At 42.7% G+C, this 13,970-nt stretch overlaps 2 protein-coding genes across 7 annotated transcripts in view; one reads left to right on the top strand and one right to left on the bottom strand.

The window, feature by feature from the left end:
* Qin (tudor domain-containing protein qin) overlaps positions 1-13,970 on the bottom strand; it is a 143,000-nt gene that overhangs the window by 36,316 nt on the left and 92,714 nt on the right. Inside the window, exon 1 of one of the 6 annotated variants that reach the window (XM_071791291.1) lies at positions 6,833-6,877. The exons of 4 other annotated variants lie outside the window; for them this stretch is intronic. In XM_071791291.1, coding sequence (XP_071647392.1) covers positions 6,833-6,862 — 30 coding nt within the window. In that variant the 5' untranslated portion in view covers positions 6,863-6,877. Of the gene's footprint in view, positions 1-6,832; positions 6,878-13,970 lie in introns of those variants that run through there. One more of the 6 variants, XM_071791292.1, reaches the window with a different exon arrangement.
* LOC139820783 (uncharacterized) overlaps positions 1-13,970 on the top strand; it is a 55,446-nt gene that overhangs the window by 26,484 nt on the left and 14,992 nt on the right. The gene's annotated exons all lie outside the window — the stretch shown is intronic.

Below are 13,970 nucleotides of genomic sequence, written 5' to 3'. Positions count from 1 at the left end.
CCCCGAAGCGCTGGGCGAGTTCTTGATCTAGAATTTCTACGGAAACCGGTGCACAGTATAGACGCGAATATAATCCTCGGATAAAGAGTAATAATATTTCCCGCGAATTACGCGGTTTGTGAAAAATTTTTGTTATAAGAAGAGAAAAATTATCTCTGCAGGAGAAATCAAACTTGATTAACACATTCACCGTAAAAAACCTGATTTTCCGTTCATATAAGATTAGAGATGATCTTATATTAAAAAGTACAATGTGTGAAATACAATTTATAGTATTGAATTTATAATGTTGAGTTACATTAAAAATATATGTAATATTTAATTTTTTTTACTATCGCTCCATGACACTGATGATCGACGAAGCAAAAAATTCAGTGTTGGTCACCAATAACTTAAAAAAAAAAAAAAAATTATACGAAAATTAAGTATACTTTAGCTTTACAGAAATTAAATATCTCGTTCAATTCAGATAAGGAGTAAAATTGAAACTGAAATAGATTCGCACAGAACAGACAAATAACTGACTTGCTTCGGCTAGTTACGAGGAGTTCGCGAGAGAATGATGCGTAACGCTGCGAATCAATTAATTTTTGCTGAAAAGAACGAAAAGAGAGAAGGGGCTCGCGATTCGCCCGCGAAAAAACTTCGGTAATGCATCGCGCTGTCGGTCGCATTACAAGCGCGAACTCGTTACAGGAACACCATCTATCACGCGGTCCGACTGCGGAAGATTTATCTCGGGCGATTATCCGAGGATAAATCTTCGTTGCCTCATTTTCGCGGCGCCCCTGAAGTTAGCGGTAGACGTCCCGAGGTCAGGCGCCGGCGCTCATTTTCATTCTTTTCGGCTGCCGCCGCGTATGCGAGATGCAGCCGTTTAAAAAAGATGATTCCGCAGCGCGGAATTGATGGGCCGACGCGTGCCGAGTCATCGACGATCGTTTAAGAGAGTCACTGGCCGCGGGGATAAGAGATCGAAAAGCACAAGCACTCCTCCAGGACATCCAAGTCCTAAGACCGCCAGAGAAGCGATTCGCTTCGAATTCTCCGTCCGTTTGGCTCGCGATTGAGCGCGAGGTCACGTACGGCGTGCAAACGCAACGCCGCGAGCTCACGCAATCGTCGCGCGAGGTGCGCGGCGTACGTGAAGAGACTGTAAGTTCGTTAGTAATCGATGTCTCTGGATGGCGAGAAATTAACTGCTGAAATTTTCCAGGACATTAACCACATTTACACAAAATGACGCTTACTCATTGAAATAATAATTATTTCAAAAAACGTTAACCGCGCAATTAAAGATAGCGTATTTAATATCGTATTCAATCTCGCGCCAGGTTTGGCTGGAGCAGAACTAACACACAGAAACTGAGCCTATTCCGTCCGAGGTAAATTTTAATTAAACGTTAATATGATTTGAAAGTCAGAAAAACCAAATTGTTTCTATCGCGATTATTGTTAACGTGATTAAAAAAAGAAGAGATACTGAGCGACATATTGTTCTTTCAAATTGTGATAAAAACTATTTTTTTACCGTCGAGTTGAGCTCAATGATTATTAATGTCATACATTATGTAACAAGAGATAAACAAAAAATCACTTAATGTGTGAAGTTACAAGGTTTTCACATCTATTTTCGTTATTGAAATTATTTAAAAATTGCCATTAAAATTCAATTTTCCTTGTTACCGTTTAGACTCGCTGCCGTTTATTGCAGCCACAACCGATATAAAAAATTCGTGGCATGTGCGCCCATGACGTGACGCCGCGCCGGTGAGGATGTCGTGCCTAAGCGCTCGTGCTTTTAACGATGCCACTCGCAGCGGATCGAACGGCGATACTCTTGCGAGACGGGCCAAGCGGTGTCTGCATTGTCTGCAATTCGCCCGGATAACGCTCGTCATTATAAAAAGGTTCCCCCTCCCATTACCGCTGTCTACGAGCACCGCACCGAGATGTAATCTGCTTTATATAATAGGACAAGACTTTTATTGACACATAATTTGCGACGTACCGGACGATCTAACCAGACTGGAATAAACGTTAATACGGTTTCGCAATCGCATCAAGTCTGGATCGCGGTCCCTCTTTACATTCATAAAAACTTCAGTAATAACGTAACACGAATCTCGCACTAATTCCAATTTAATCTCGGTGTTTTCCGAAGGATTCGATCTCCTAATAATACTCACGGCCATCGATCGGTTTTGACGTGCCGAAAATTTGACAAACAATGAGATCGCGTTATTCGCCTTGATACTAAGCGACGAGAAATACGCCGGACTCGCCGAGCGAGAAAGAAGGGAACAAGGGCCCTACATTGGCGCCGCGAGAGGCTTTGTGCGAAACCGCGCGCGCGTTACTGCAGTGCTGTTACGAGATGACTCGTCACTGTCAATGTAAATCAAGCGCCCCGTGTCTCGTTTTTATTTTCGCTTCCGCACTTTGCTCGCGCGCACGCGTGGGCGTGTTCCGCGTCTCCATCCCCGGTTTCCTTTCTTCTTTTTTATACAAATTCAACCTTATTGATTTCTACATAAAAAAAAACAGCTCATTCCCTCGTCCCGCTCGTTCGCTCGCTCGCTCGCGCGCCGCTCGTGCACTCGCGGAGCCCCGTTGCTGCATCTCCATGGAAACCGCAAATTAAACGCGCGGCGTAGAGTAACGACAGGTGAATCGGTCCAAAGGGTGAACCGGATTTTAAATTAAAAGCTCGCATGTGCTGGCTAACTTTCGCTGGCTTTAACCTAACTTACTGTGCTTGCCGAAGGCTAACTTTCCCACGCTGTCGTGGCGCGTGTTTGGAGTCCGATTCACCCTTGATTATTATACAATTGAGAAAATTAGAGAGAAAAGCGTTACTAGTGCGACGTTACTACTAAATCCGCTTGCGTTAAATTTCACATCATATTGCGTTACCATACACGGAGAGAATTTTCTCTTAAAATTTACCCTGAAATCATGGTAGTTGTGGGACAACAAGTACCACCAAAAATTTTATGTGAGCTATTCTGATTAATATCCACCATAATAAGAAATATTAATATCTATTTCATTAAAATATAAAATATATTTGATTAATCTTACTAAAATATATCTAGGAAATTTCAATAATTTTTCAAAATTTACCAATCTGCTTGGTATTATAATTTTTATCACGTTGTTTGTAAAATGTCTTTTGTATATTTTTAAAATTCCTTGGTTGCCAAGTTGTCCCAAGTTTGTAGTGAATTTAAAAGTAAAATATAACAAAAAATTATCTCCGTGTAGGATGTTATAGATTTGTGGCACGTATACAACCTTTTGTTAGAAACCCTGCCTCTTTTTATCAATTCTAAGAAAAGATCTTATGCTCAATCTCTGTATACTAAAGATTAGATTATCTCGATGATACTTCGGATGGAACCGAGGAGTAAATCGGCGCGATAAATTAAATATTCTAACACACTCAGTTCACTTTCTAGGCTGTGTCGAAAACTTCACTCGGATGCACACCAGCGTCGCGCGCGCGTGTTCTGTCCTTGTTCAATTTTTATTGAAAGTAACAAAGATAGAACGACGCGGTATGCATCCGAGTAAAGTTTTCGAACGCAGCCCTAGAATAAGCTACTTGCAAAAGTACTGAGTACTCGGTCGCGACAAACAGATAAATATCCAAATGTTTTCTAAACAACTAGAACTACAGATACCCCTTTGGGCCCACGCTGATCCCGCAACATATTATTTTTGTATTACTATTACTTCAATATATTTCAGTGCATTATCATTACAATTTCATTTTTTTGCAAACCTATTTTCAGCATATTATCATATTATTATCATTACCTCAATATATTTTCAAGAGTATTGCTATCACAATTTCTTTGTGGTATCACGTCTCCAGCGCTCTATCCCGAGCTTTGCCGGTATACATCAGACTCAAAACTAAAGAGTAACACTTTGGACCGGCAGGCCGAGATCAGCCGGAACGTAACACTAATAATCTTGACGAGGGTCTCGCGACATAAAGAAAGAGAAAATCCGAAAAGAAAAGTACGACTATAGAATAGATGCGAGTTTTATTCAACATCGCGCGCCGGATAAACTAACTAGCTTTTAAAAATATATAAACCATAGTAATGAGTAACAAATATTTCTAATTTTTACCTGGTTTCAAAATTTAATTTTGTAACATCTCTTTTATTAATAATTAGCCCGACTTTCATTAAAAACTTGCCGCTCCGTTTTGCAGTATCATTTAGGCCAATTTAGGGGAATATTGTTAAGCGCAGATCTAATCCCTTAGCTTTCAACTGACTGACGAAAAACAAGACGGCCGTTACAAGCTCATTCCGGACGTTAATCCCTCGCGACAGAAATTATGCGCGAGTTTATAAGGAACTCTTCACTATAAGACACTCTTCACTGGGTATTTCATTGCGTAATCACAGTTTAAAGTGAAAATATTAAAATGTCATCATTCTCGAGATTAGAAGATTGACTTGGAAAAACGAAAACTATTAATCATACTTAATCCCCGGACTTTAAACTTCAAAAAGTGAAATAAATTGATTTTTGTGTGCGTCTATATTCGTAATTATTTCTGTTGGATTTAATTATATCGAGCAATTATGTGAAAACAAAATTCAAACAGCAATTACCGAATATCTGTTTCCTATTGGAATATTATAATGTGATAGATAAACTCTGAACTAGGACAGCCAGAGTTCAGCAATAGAAAACAGACCCATTATTTCGAATAAATAAAAAAATAACAAAAGATACATTCTCTGGAGAGTTTCTTGAAGATAAGCGTCTTCCTTGTTGTTCCATGGATGTGTGTACGAAAGAACCCGCACTTTATAATATCCGCTATTTTCTTTGTGGACATTTCACTGATTATGACGGCGCGCCGAGGAAACTTTTTCCAACCACGGAAAGTGGCGCGTCCGCGCTCCCGTGCGCGAGTTAAGTTCGAAATCGTTGAATTGACGTAACTTTGAAACTCCGACTCCGAGCGACCTCGTCACTCTTTTCTTTATGGAATAATTAGCCAAACTTTCGAAGCGTCCCTGCGCTCGACGGGGCATCCACCTTGTCATGTTTAGTCGACATGCACGTTTTTGCTGTCCGTGTCATTCTCGGAAAACCGGAGGAAGGGTCACCAAATGCCGAGGCGTTTCCGACAAAAATGTTGAGTTCGCGCAGACACCAGGATTTGCGGGCTAAAATGTGCTAATTTCAAAAACGCAACGAAACCACTGCGAGCCTGACTTAAATACGAAAATGGAAACAGAGATTTACTTATGAACCATCGTGCATACAGTACTTAATCGTTGGAAAAAAATATTATAAAAATATTATAGTTTTGTATTACATTAATTTCGTTTAATAATAAAATACGTAATTATTGAGTTTTATTGATTAATTTATGATCTTAGCTAAAGGTATCAAGCCGGGGATTTTTTTAGAAAGTGTACGAACTCGTATTTCTATCGGTATTAATGCGATAAGTTGCGGCTCCTGTATATGATTACGGATTACGTAAAATAACGTGTGTGTATGCAAAGGATGTAAAATCTTAGGTATTACTGTCGCGAGATAATAACCGAAATTATGGCGGGCACCACGCCGATGCCATATTCGCGTGAGATTTTTATTAGAAAAAGGTTCTACTACGATAAAAGAAGATTTTCTCCTGTTAATTCCAAACAACGCTTACAATCGCGCATGCGTGGTTCATTCGCTTCACAAATGCAATGCGTGCCTCATTTATTCATACCTGCTGGCGATTAATTATACGGCGTATAATACACAGCGGCGATTAAAAATTAAAATATTGTAATAACTCCTAATGCAGGAGAGAAAGAGAGGAGGGGAAAGAGAGACACCGCGCGCGCAATGAATCGACACAGACCGCGGAACGTGCCTAGTGTGTTATTCACGATACGCTTGTACAAGTTAATGCGGTTCGGTCGTATTATGCTACCGACTAACTGTGTATTTTAGCGAGATTAATGAGTTCAAAATATGGAGGTCATTAATATCAGATCGCTCCGCGCGTCGACGGTGCCACGGTTAAGCGATTTTTTTTCTTTCCGGCAAGCGTAACCATAAACGTCATTACGCATTTAATAATAATGACGCTATCATTATGCTTTATCATGCGCCGTAAACCGTCAGCTGTCCGTCCCGAGCGAAATTACGTAACGCGGGAGAGAGAGCGAGGAGATCCAGGCTGTAATTACAATGAGTTACTCGACCGAAAAAAAAATCCGAAGTTTAATGACAAGGATCCAAAAATATGGAAGAAAAAAAAGGATCTTAATCTCTTGCGTCTTAATAACGCAAAAAAATTAAAATTTACATTTTAATGTCCGAAAGATGTCCAGCATTTAACACTAGAACTACCGGAGATTAATCTATATTTATTTCTACCGAAGAAATCTTAGAAAAAAAAAGAGAAAAAATTAAGAAATTTTCAGAAATAAAAACATTTTAAAAATAAGTAATAAATTATTAAAAAATATTAAACAGTTTATTTTGACACCTTTGGTAGTTCTAGTGTTAACGATAAAAAGGTATTTCACAGCCGAGGGAGCCTCGATCATCCTTTGGTCGTTATTCGTCCGTATTGTATTTTGTCTTCGCGGAGAAAAATACGATACGCATTCGTCGTATTCGACGTATTCAATGCGTATATAAAAGCCATTTCGACTCATCATCCCGCTTGGCCGGAAAACCTCAGAAAATGCATCGTTTATGTGCGGAACCAGGAAAAGGAAGGAATCCTCGGCAGTCGGGTGGTTCGGATCGATTAATTATTTAACGAAACCCCCTCCCGCACACTGCTCACCTTCTCTTCCTCCTGCTTACCCACCTCCATCCACTTCTCGTTGCTCTGCCGGCGTTTTAGCCCCGAAGCATCGGCCGCTCGTTCCGTCTATGTTTCCATCCCGTGCACCCCCCCCTCTCTCTATCTCTCTCTCTCTGTCTTCCCTTTTGCGCGTCGACACCCTCGTCGACCCCAACGGCCGTCCCCGGTCTGAAATTTCATCGTGAACACGAAAATCGTAACTTCGATCGCGCATAGCACAACCCTCAACCGTGGTACCTCCGTCTACTGCACGCGAGGGGGATGTTGGTACAACAGATACGTAATTACATACCTTCTGACAAGAAATCTTGCGATGTTACGTATACACGTGCGCAAAGAGCGACGGGCTACAATCGGGATAATATTAAGAAACAGACCAGTGATGAAATTTGAAGCCGAAAAGTATACAACAGTTTTAAAATCACCAAAAATAAATCTAAGGCTACAGAGTACTGTAGAGAAGTATATTAACGATTATAAGAATCATGATTATAAAATAATTGATGCGTTTCAACAAACAATAAACGGTTGATAACGAAAGCTTGCCTATGGGAACATCTCGAGGCGCAAATGTATCGCTGAAGAAATATGAAACTCGCAAGACTCGGAGAAACGATGGAGACGCGGGAAACGAGAGGAATAGTCAAAGGAGGGGATAGTCGGGCGTGATAAGGGGGTAGGGGCGCAGGATGCACAGACACACACAGTTAAATGGCTCGATAGCTGGTGGACGAGGCGAGGGAGCACAAAGGCGGTGGATCGTTCTTTGCGCTGTTAAAAGGCCCTCCTTCTAAACGACCATGGCGAAAAGGTTCTTCCTCCTCCTCGTCGTCGTAAACACCGCGCGGCGACCTCCCTCTCTCTCTCTCTTTTCCTCTTGCCTTCTCTCCCATTCTATTTTCTCTCCTCATCCCTTATCGCCCGGGCTGCACGTCGCTCCAACTCGCTCTCGTAGCTGGGAAAGAGAAAAAGAGAGAGAAACGCTCCTCCAGCTACCTTCCCTCCGAGCTCGTCGTCCTCTCGACCGCCCCGTGAATTTCATCGCGTACCGGAGAGACGACTCCACCTTCCACGGTGTCTCGTTTCCGGGGTGACGTCTTTTAGCAGAGTCAGCGGCGAAGTCGCTGTCTGACGTCGCGGACGCCTACGGCCGATACACGCGAGAGATCGTATCTTCTCGGTCAGGTTGCGGGATACGAGATTTCACAGCGCGCCGCTCGATCGCCGGGAGATCGGGAGAGATGACGGGCTTCACCCTCTCTCGCGCGTCGATATACTTTGAGAGGATATTTAAAGAGATCCGAAAGGGCGGACGAGCACACGACTATCGGTTAAACGAGCATTACCCTCCCCCCTTGCTTCCTTTATCCACGGTATCTGTCTCCTCGTATTTCCTTTGCGGGTTTACCGCCGCTTACTGTTTACCGCGGTATCGTATTTACTGCGATTTATCCATGGCGTTATCGCGCCTGCGGTTTCATCTCCCTTTCGTATCCCGGCGCCGCGCCGCTGCCGGATATGTATTTTTACGATTACGATTCTTCTCCATTTTTCATCCGTACAATACGCGCTGCGTATATAAAGAGCGGCTAGGAATCGACCCTAAGCATCGGAATTTAAATAACACGTCCGAGATGCAAAAAGACTGTTGGGCTGCATTTTGCGATCTTGTTGATCTTATTTGATTCAAATTATACAAAAGTCGGCGACAAATTTCGCTAATGACGTAATATAATGCCTAGATGGTACTAAATAATTTGCTAAGTAAATTGGTGAATAGTTGTGAATGATAAAGATCTTTATTTATTTCACGATATACACTGAAAAAAAATACTTAGATCCAAGAAAATATTTTTTTACATAGTACCAAAATGGCTTAATCTAATTCTAAATAAATATGTGATTATATTAAGTAAATAAGCCATTGGTACTATGTGAAAAAATATTTTCTTGGATCTAAGTATTTTTTTTTTTCAGTGTACGTTTCAATCCAACTTCAATATATCGTTTTATGGTGTATGCGAAAATTCCCAAGGCCCAAAATGTGTACCTTTCTCGATATATGCAATCGTAACGTGACAGTGTTCTATGGCGCTCTCGACTAAAAAAAAATTCTTTTTTCTAACACTAACTAAAATTCTCACCATATTTATAGGAAATTTTGTGAATAAAGCAATTTCTGGACTCACATTAATCAATAATTACGCGACGGCCAATTGCTCGCGGTTTCTCGCAATTTGTTCGACGATTCTTGCCGAGTCGCTGAAAGCGGTCGAGCGAACTTGGGACTTTTTGCGTCAGTGATTATTCTCCCCGTTTTTAAGCGCGCGTCGATCGCGGCGTTTCGTCCAACGTGAGAGAACGAACAAGGGAATAATTAGGCCATCGAAAATGTAGCGGCTAATGGAGAAGCGGCACGATCGATAGTTAATTATCACACGCAGACAGCTGGCCCGGGGTCGTTGCGGCGCGCAGCGACGACATCACATCCCGATTTGTCTCTCAGAAATAGAAACTCCCTCCCCCTCTCTCTTTCTTCCTTTTTTTTAATTCATCCATTCGCGCCGTCCTCGGGGCAGGCCGGTGAATCGATTCGCAGCATCCACGCATGCATACGTTATTACACACCCCGCCGCGGTAATTTAGTTCGGGTCGAGAACGTTTAATACCTACTTCTGCCGCCGGTACGCATTTGATAATTATTCGGCATTCGACCAGACCGGCCCGAATAATTACACCTGTTTATCCGTGGCGTTTAATATAACAAATGTTATTTGATCCCGCGGTCCGATACTTGCACGAGCGCCCGCGTATTTTATCATCCGATATCGGGGAAAACGCGGCGCGGCGCGCATCACCGTCTCATAAATTCGCGAAAATCCGAAATCCGTCGTTTATTTCAAAAATCGCGGACCGCATCGCTTTTATACGTGGCTTCCGCCGCGCGATCGATCTCTCGGGCCGAGTGTTCGCGTAACGACGTAAACTGTGGTACCCGGGGGATAACAGTCCTTCCTACATCCTACATCCTCGGGATCATAGCCGCCTCCGGGATCTTTGCACGAACTCGTTGGAGTTACCGTACGGAAATATCGGCGACAAGCCGATTGCTATAATGCAACGCGCCAAGTTCGCGGGGTCAACATAATTCAATACCGTCATACATATTTAACGTCCTTTAAGCCGGTTCCCCGTACACGGGAACACGATGTCCGGATAATAGGCGTGGTGCATCATCCCCACACGTCGCATTGCGCCGCGCCGCGCCGCGATCCCCGCCTTTGACCCCCGTCCGGCCAGAGAGCTGCGTTTCGATGACCGCGCGTGCATGATCGGCGTCGCGCGCGGATAAATACGAGAATTAGCGTGCGATCGTGTTTGTACATCGACGCTTTTTCCGACGGACGATGCATGGCCGGCTGGCTTTCCCACGCGGCACGCACGCACGCGGTGTGCGGTAAAACGCGATCATACTTTTGTTTCTCGTTCCTGCCCCTCCTCCCTTCCCACCATTCTTCGCCGTTCTCTCCTTTTCCTCTCTTTTTCTCGCCGATTCCTTTGCAGCTCTCCAGCTCCACCGACCGACATGTCTGTTCCCGGGTTCTCCCTCTCCGCCGGTCCGGTTCTCGGTGAATTTTCATGCTGCAATGTGATATTAAAACGCCGTTTCTCCCTGGGATATTTGCGCGTCGAGCGAAACGCAGGAAAATAGTTACGTCGCGCGCGACTCTTTTTCTTCCACGCTCCTTTCTGCTCCTTTAATGGGAAACGGAGGAGGACAGATAGACAATATTTATTATACTCCGGAACTCGATCCACCTTTTGCCGAGCGGCATAAAGTAAATACGTAGCGAAATGAAGCTACGGACGACACGAGCGAAATTGTAAAAACTAGCTGAAGAAGTAATGATACTTCAAAGGGGCTGGAATACCCGCGACACAGATATCGTATAATAATCTCAGCGACGCCGTTATAAAGGGTTATTGAACGATCGACGGCCGATGGAACGAGAGGCAAAGTGACTGCATTTGTTAAATTGTGCAAAGATCGTACTTTAGAGAGAGCGGCATTTAACGAGCGACGATAAGGAACGTGCCAGTCATCTGCGTAAACTCTCGCAATCGTAACGATTACTCTCCGACGTTATGCACATTGTCTCGGAAAAAAAAAATTAAACCGAGAAAATTTATCGCGCACGTTGAAGCGCATTAAACAGCATTCGATTTGCACGCGGGTGGAAACATTTCGCAACATTTAATAGTATTTACAGTGAGCATTTTCGAGACCTCGCGTAACATTAAAATCGTATTTCACGCGCGACCAGCGGCCACGGGGAGGAAGGAGTGGAAAGAAAATCAGCAACATATAGCGACGCGATCGCAAATCTCGTACGTGTATATACGGATGCATTGTCCGCGAGCGCGAATTAAACCGCGGCGTTTTGACGGATAAAGTTCGGCTCGTCGATGAGCCATTAATTAGCTTCCGCGGCACGGACGCCGCCGCGGCCGATATCAAATAGGATGAACACGGGATTCTGCTGAGCTTTCGTAAACTGGCGTAACACACGTACGCCCTCCCGATTATGATACGCCCTACTAAGGATTCATAGCGCGATTACGAATCGATTACGCGGTCGAATTTATCGCGTTAATCATGGATTCGCTTGTACGGTTGCGTGTAACTGCGTGAGAAGCACGACAAATTGTTTTCACGTCTATAAATGAAAATCTGTGATATGACAAACGGAATAGAAGATATTCTACTGTTTTGCTCTTTGGCTTATGTCCATTTCTATCAATGCAGATTAACTTTGATCTCGGTTTAACTTACTTTTTATCTTTTTCTAGTTTTGAAAATTAAAAACAGATAAAAAGTAAGTTGAACCGAGATTAAAGTTAATCCACGTGGAAATGGATATTAGAAAACTGTTTAAGATGATAAAAATTCTTCTTATTCTCATGTTTAAAAAAGAACATTACTTACAGATCTCTTCTTTATAATCTTATAAAGAAACTTCCAAAAAAGTTGTGTGAATTAATGTGGCGAGTGACATACGTATTTAGGTGTATGTAGAAAAGCAACGCACAACAATTTAACAGCATTCGTAATAACGTTAATAAAACAATTCTCACAATATCGAACTTTTAAATAAACTTTTAAATTTCGTTTGCCAAGTGGAAGAGTTCGCTTCTCAGAAATGGGAATGTAGCTTCATCAATGTTTATAAATTTGTATGCACTATATCAGTGCAATATATTATATATTAGCGTTAAATCACAGAGCGAAATAAAAAGCGAAAATGTGAAAAAAATTTTCATGTTTAAGAAATATTTGATATTAACGTCAACACACTTAGGTCGTAAATAATCCAATATTTCATCCTCCTTAATTTTTACGATAATGATTCGTCGATCGATGGTTAACCTAATCAAGGACCAAGCAATAAAATTTTATTCCGCATCCGTGATCCTAAAAGCTTCGTTCGGAACCACCCCTTAATCCTCGATACTAAATATCTTCATCTCTTCATTCGGCTGTGCAACTCTCATTGGCTATCTTCATGGCAGTCGAAGTAAGGCGGCGGTTACTTTTATATTCGAGGAGCCAAACTCAAGATTCTCTCGAGACTTGACCCAGTTCGTCGGCCGACACGGAACTTCGTCCATTCACGCGGCACAGGCGACGCGAAAGTTTCGCGAGATATACACACCTGCGGACGAGAGGGCCGCCGAAAGTTTTACGGTTACCCTGCCGACCGCGCACCGGCTCCTCGACTCAGCGTTATTCAAGATATATTCGCGTATTACACACGGTCGAGGTGATCCGAGCCGCACATTGGCTGGCACTTGATCGAAATTAATACGCTTCGGAAGTTTGGAGCTAATTAATTTTCAGTCGTGACGACCGGTCCTCGTCGTTAAATTACCGCTATTACCGCTCCTCGATCGGGCAATCGCGTTTCGTACGCAGTACGGTGTACGAAGTTACTGAATGTTTGACAAGAAGCCGGAAAATTTGACGTTTGTCAAAGGCACACTGCGGTGCCGTGTCGTCGTTTAAGCGCGAAATGTTTCGGCGCAGGTTTCGCGAAAATTACCACCCGCGTATTAATAGTCAGCGCGAGAACGTACATACAATAGGAAGAATCCTACGTTCGAACGTAGCGCATCTGGAACGCAAATATCACTGTGCATCTGCATCGGGGGGAAGGTAAGGAGGGAAGGCATTAGGCGCCCGCGTTTTTCCCGGAGGAAAAACAGCGTTGATGAACAACATCGATTAAACATTCCCCCGCATGAATTAAAAAGACTAAAAATTTGTTTACCTTCGGGAGCTACGTCGCGACGGTCGGCCACGATTTTCAAATGTTTTAAATTTCAGATTGCTCAAATGACCAACACCCCCGGAGGTTCCCAGGCGACGGCGTTTCCTTCGCCTCTCTTTCCCGGTCTCCGGGAAACTTTTGTTTCTCTCCTCGCGGAGAGACCTGGACTCGTCAAGAAGGAAATAATAGTAGAAACAGAGCGGAGCATTTTTATCATGCGAATTAATAGGAAGAGAAAATCGCGCGGACACATGCAATTAAAAGGATAACAGAGCCATTAGTCTCGAGGCGCGATAGATCTTCCGATGGACTCGAACTTCCGCAAATTAACCCTTAAATGCCACCCGGGGTCCAGCGGACCCCAGACCCTTTACATCGATATATTTTCAAATGTTCCCCCCAAAAATGGAGCTCATGCTCCCATTGATGATAGTTAAGTGATTGACCTATCCGTTTGTACACTTAGCAGTACTAAGTTTACTTAATTTTTTATACTATGTTGAAATTGAAATTTTAACAATATAAGCATTTTATTCTCTTTTCTAAGCCTTGAACAACATTAAAAATAATTTTCATAACTAAATATCAAACAATCAATAAGTAAGGAGACATTTTTCATGCTGGGGTCTTTTAGACCCCATGTGTCATTTACGAGATTCTTGAGAGGTGTGGCATTTAAGGGTTAAGACACTCGAATGTTTAAATATCGAGAAAATCTGGACTATTAAATCCTCCTTGACCACAAGCAAGACAGATCTGTATAAATTTGGAGTTTTTTCCACGAACTT

The sequence above is a fragment of the Temnothorax longispinosus genome, chromosome 10, assembly GCF_030848805.1.
Source record: "Temnothorax longispinosus isolate EJ_2023e chromosome 10, Tlon_JGU_v1, whole genome shotgun sequence".
NCBI lineage: Eukaryota > Metazoa > Arthropoda > Insecta > Hymenoptera > Formicidae > Temnothorax > Temnothorax longispinosus.
The sequence above is the reverse complement of the archived record's forward strand: the minus strand, read 5'-3'. Positions and strand labels throughout refer to the sequence as shown.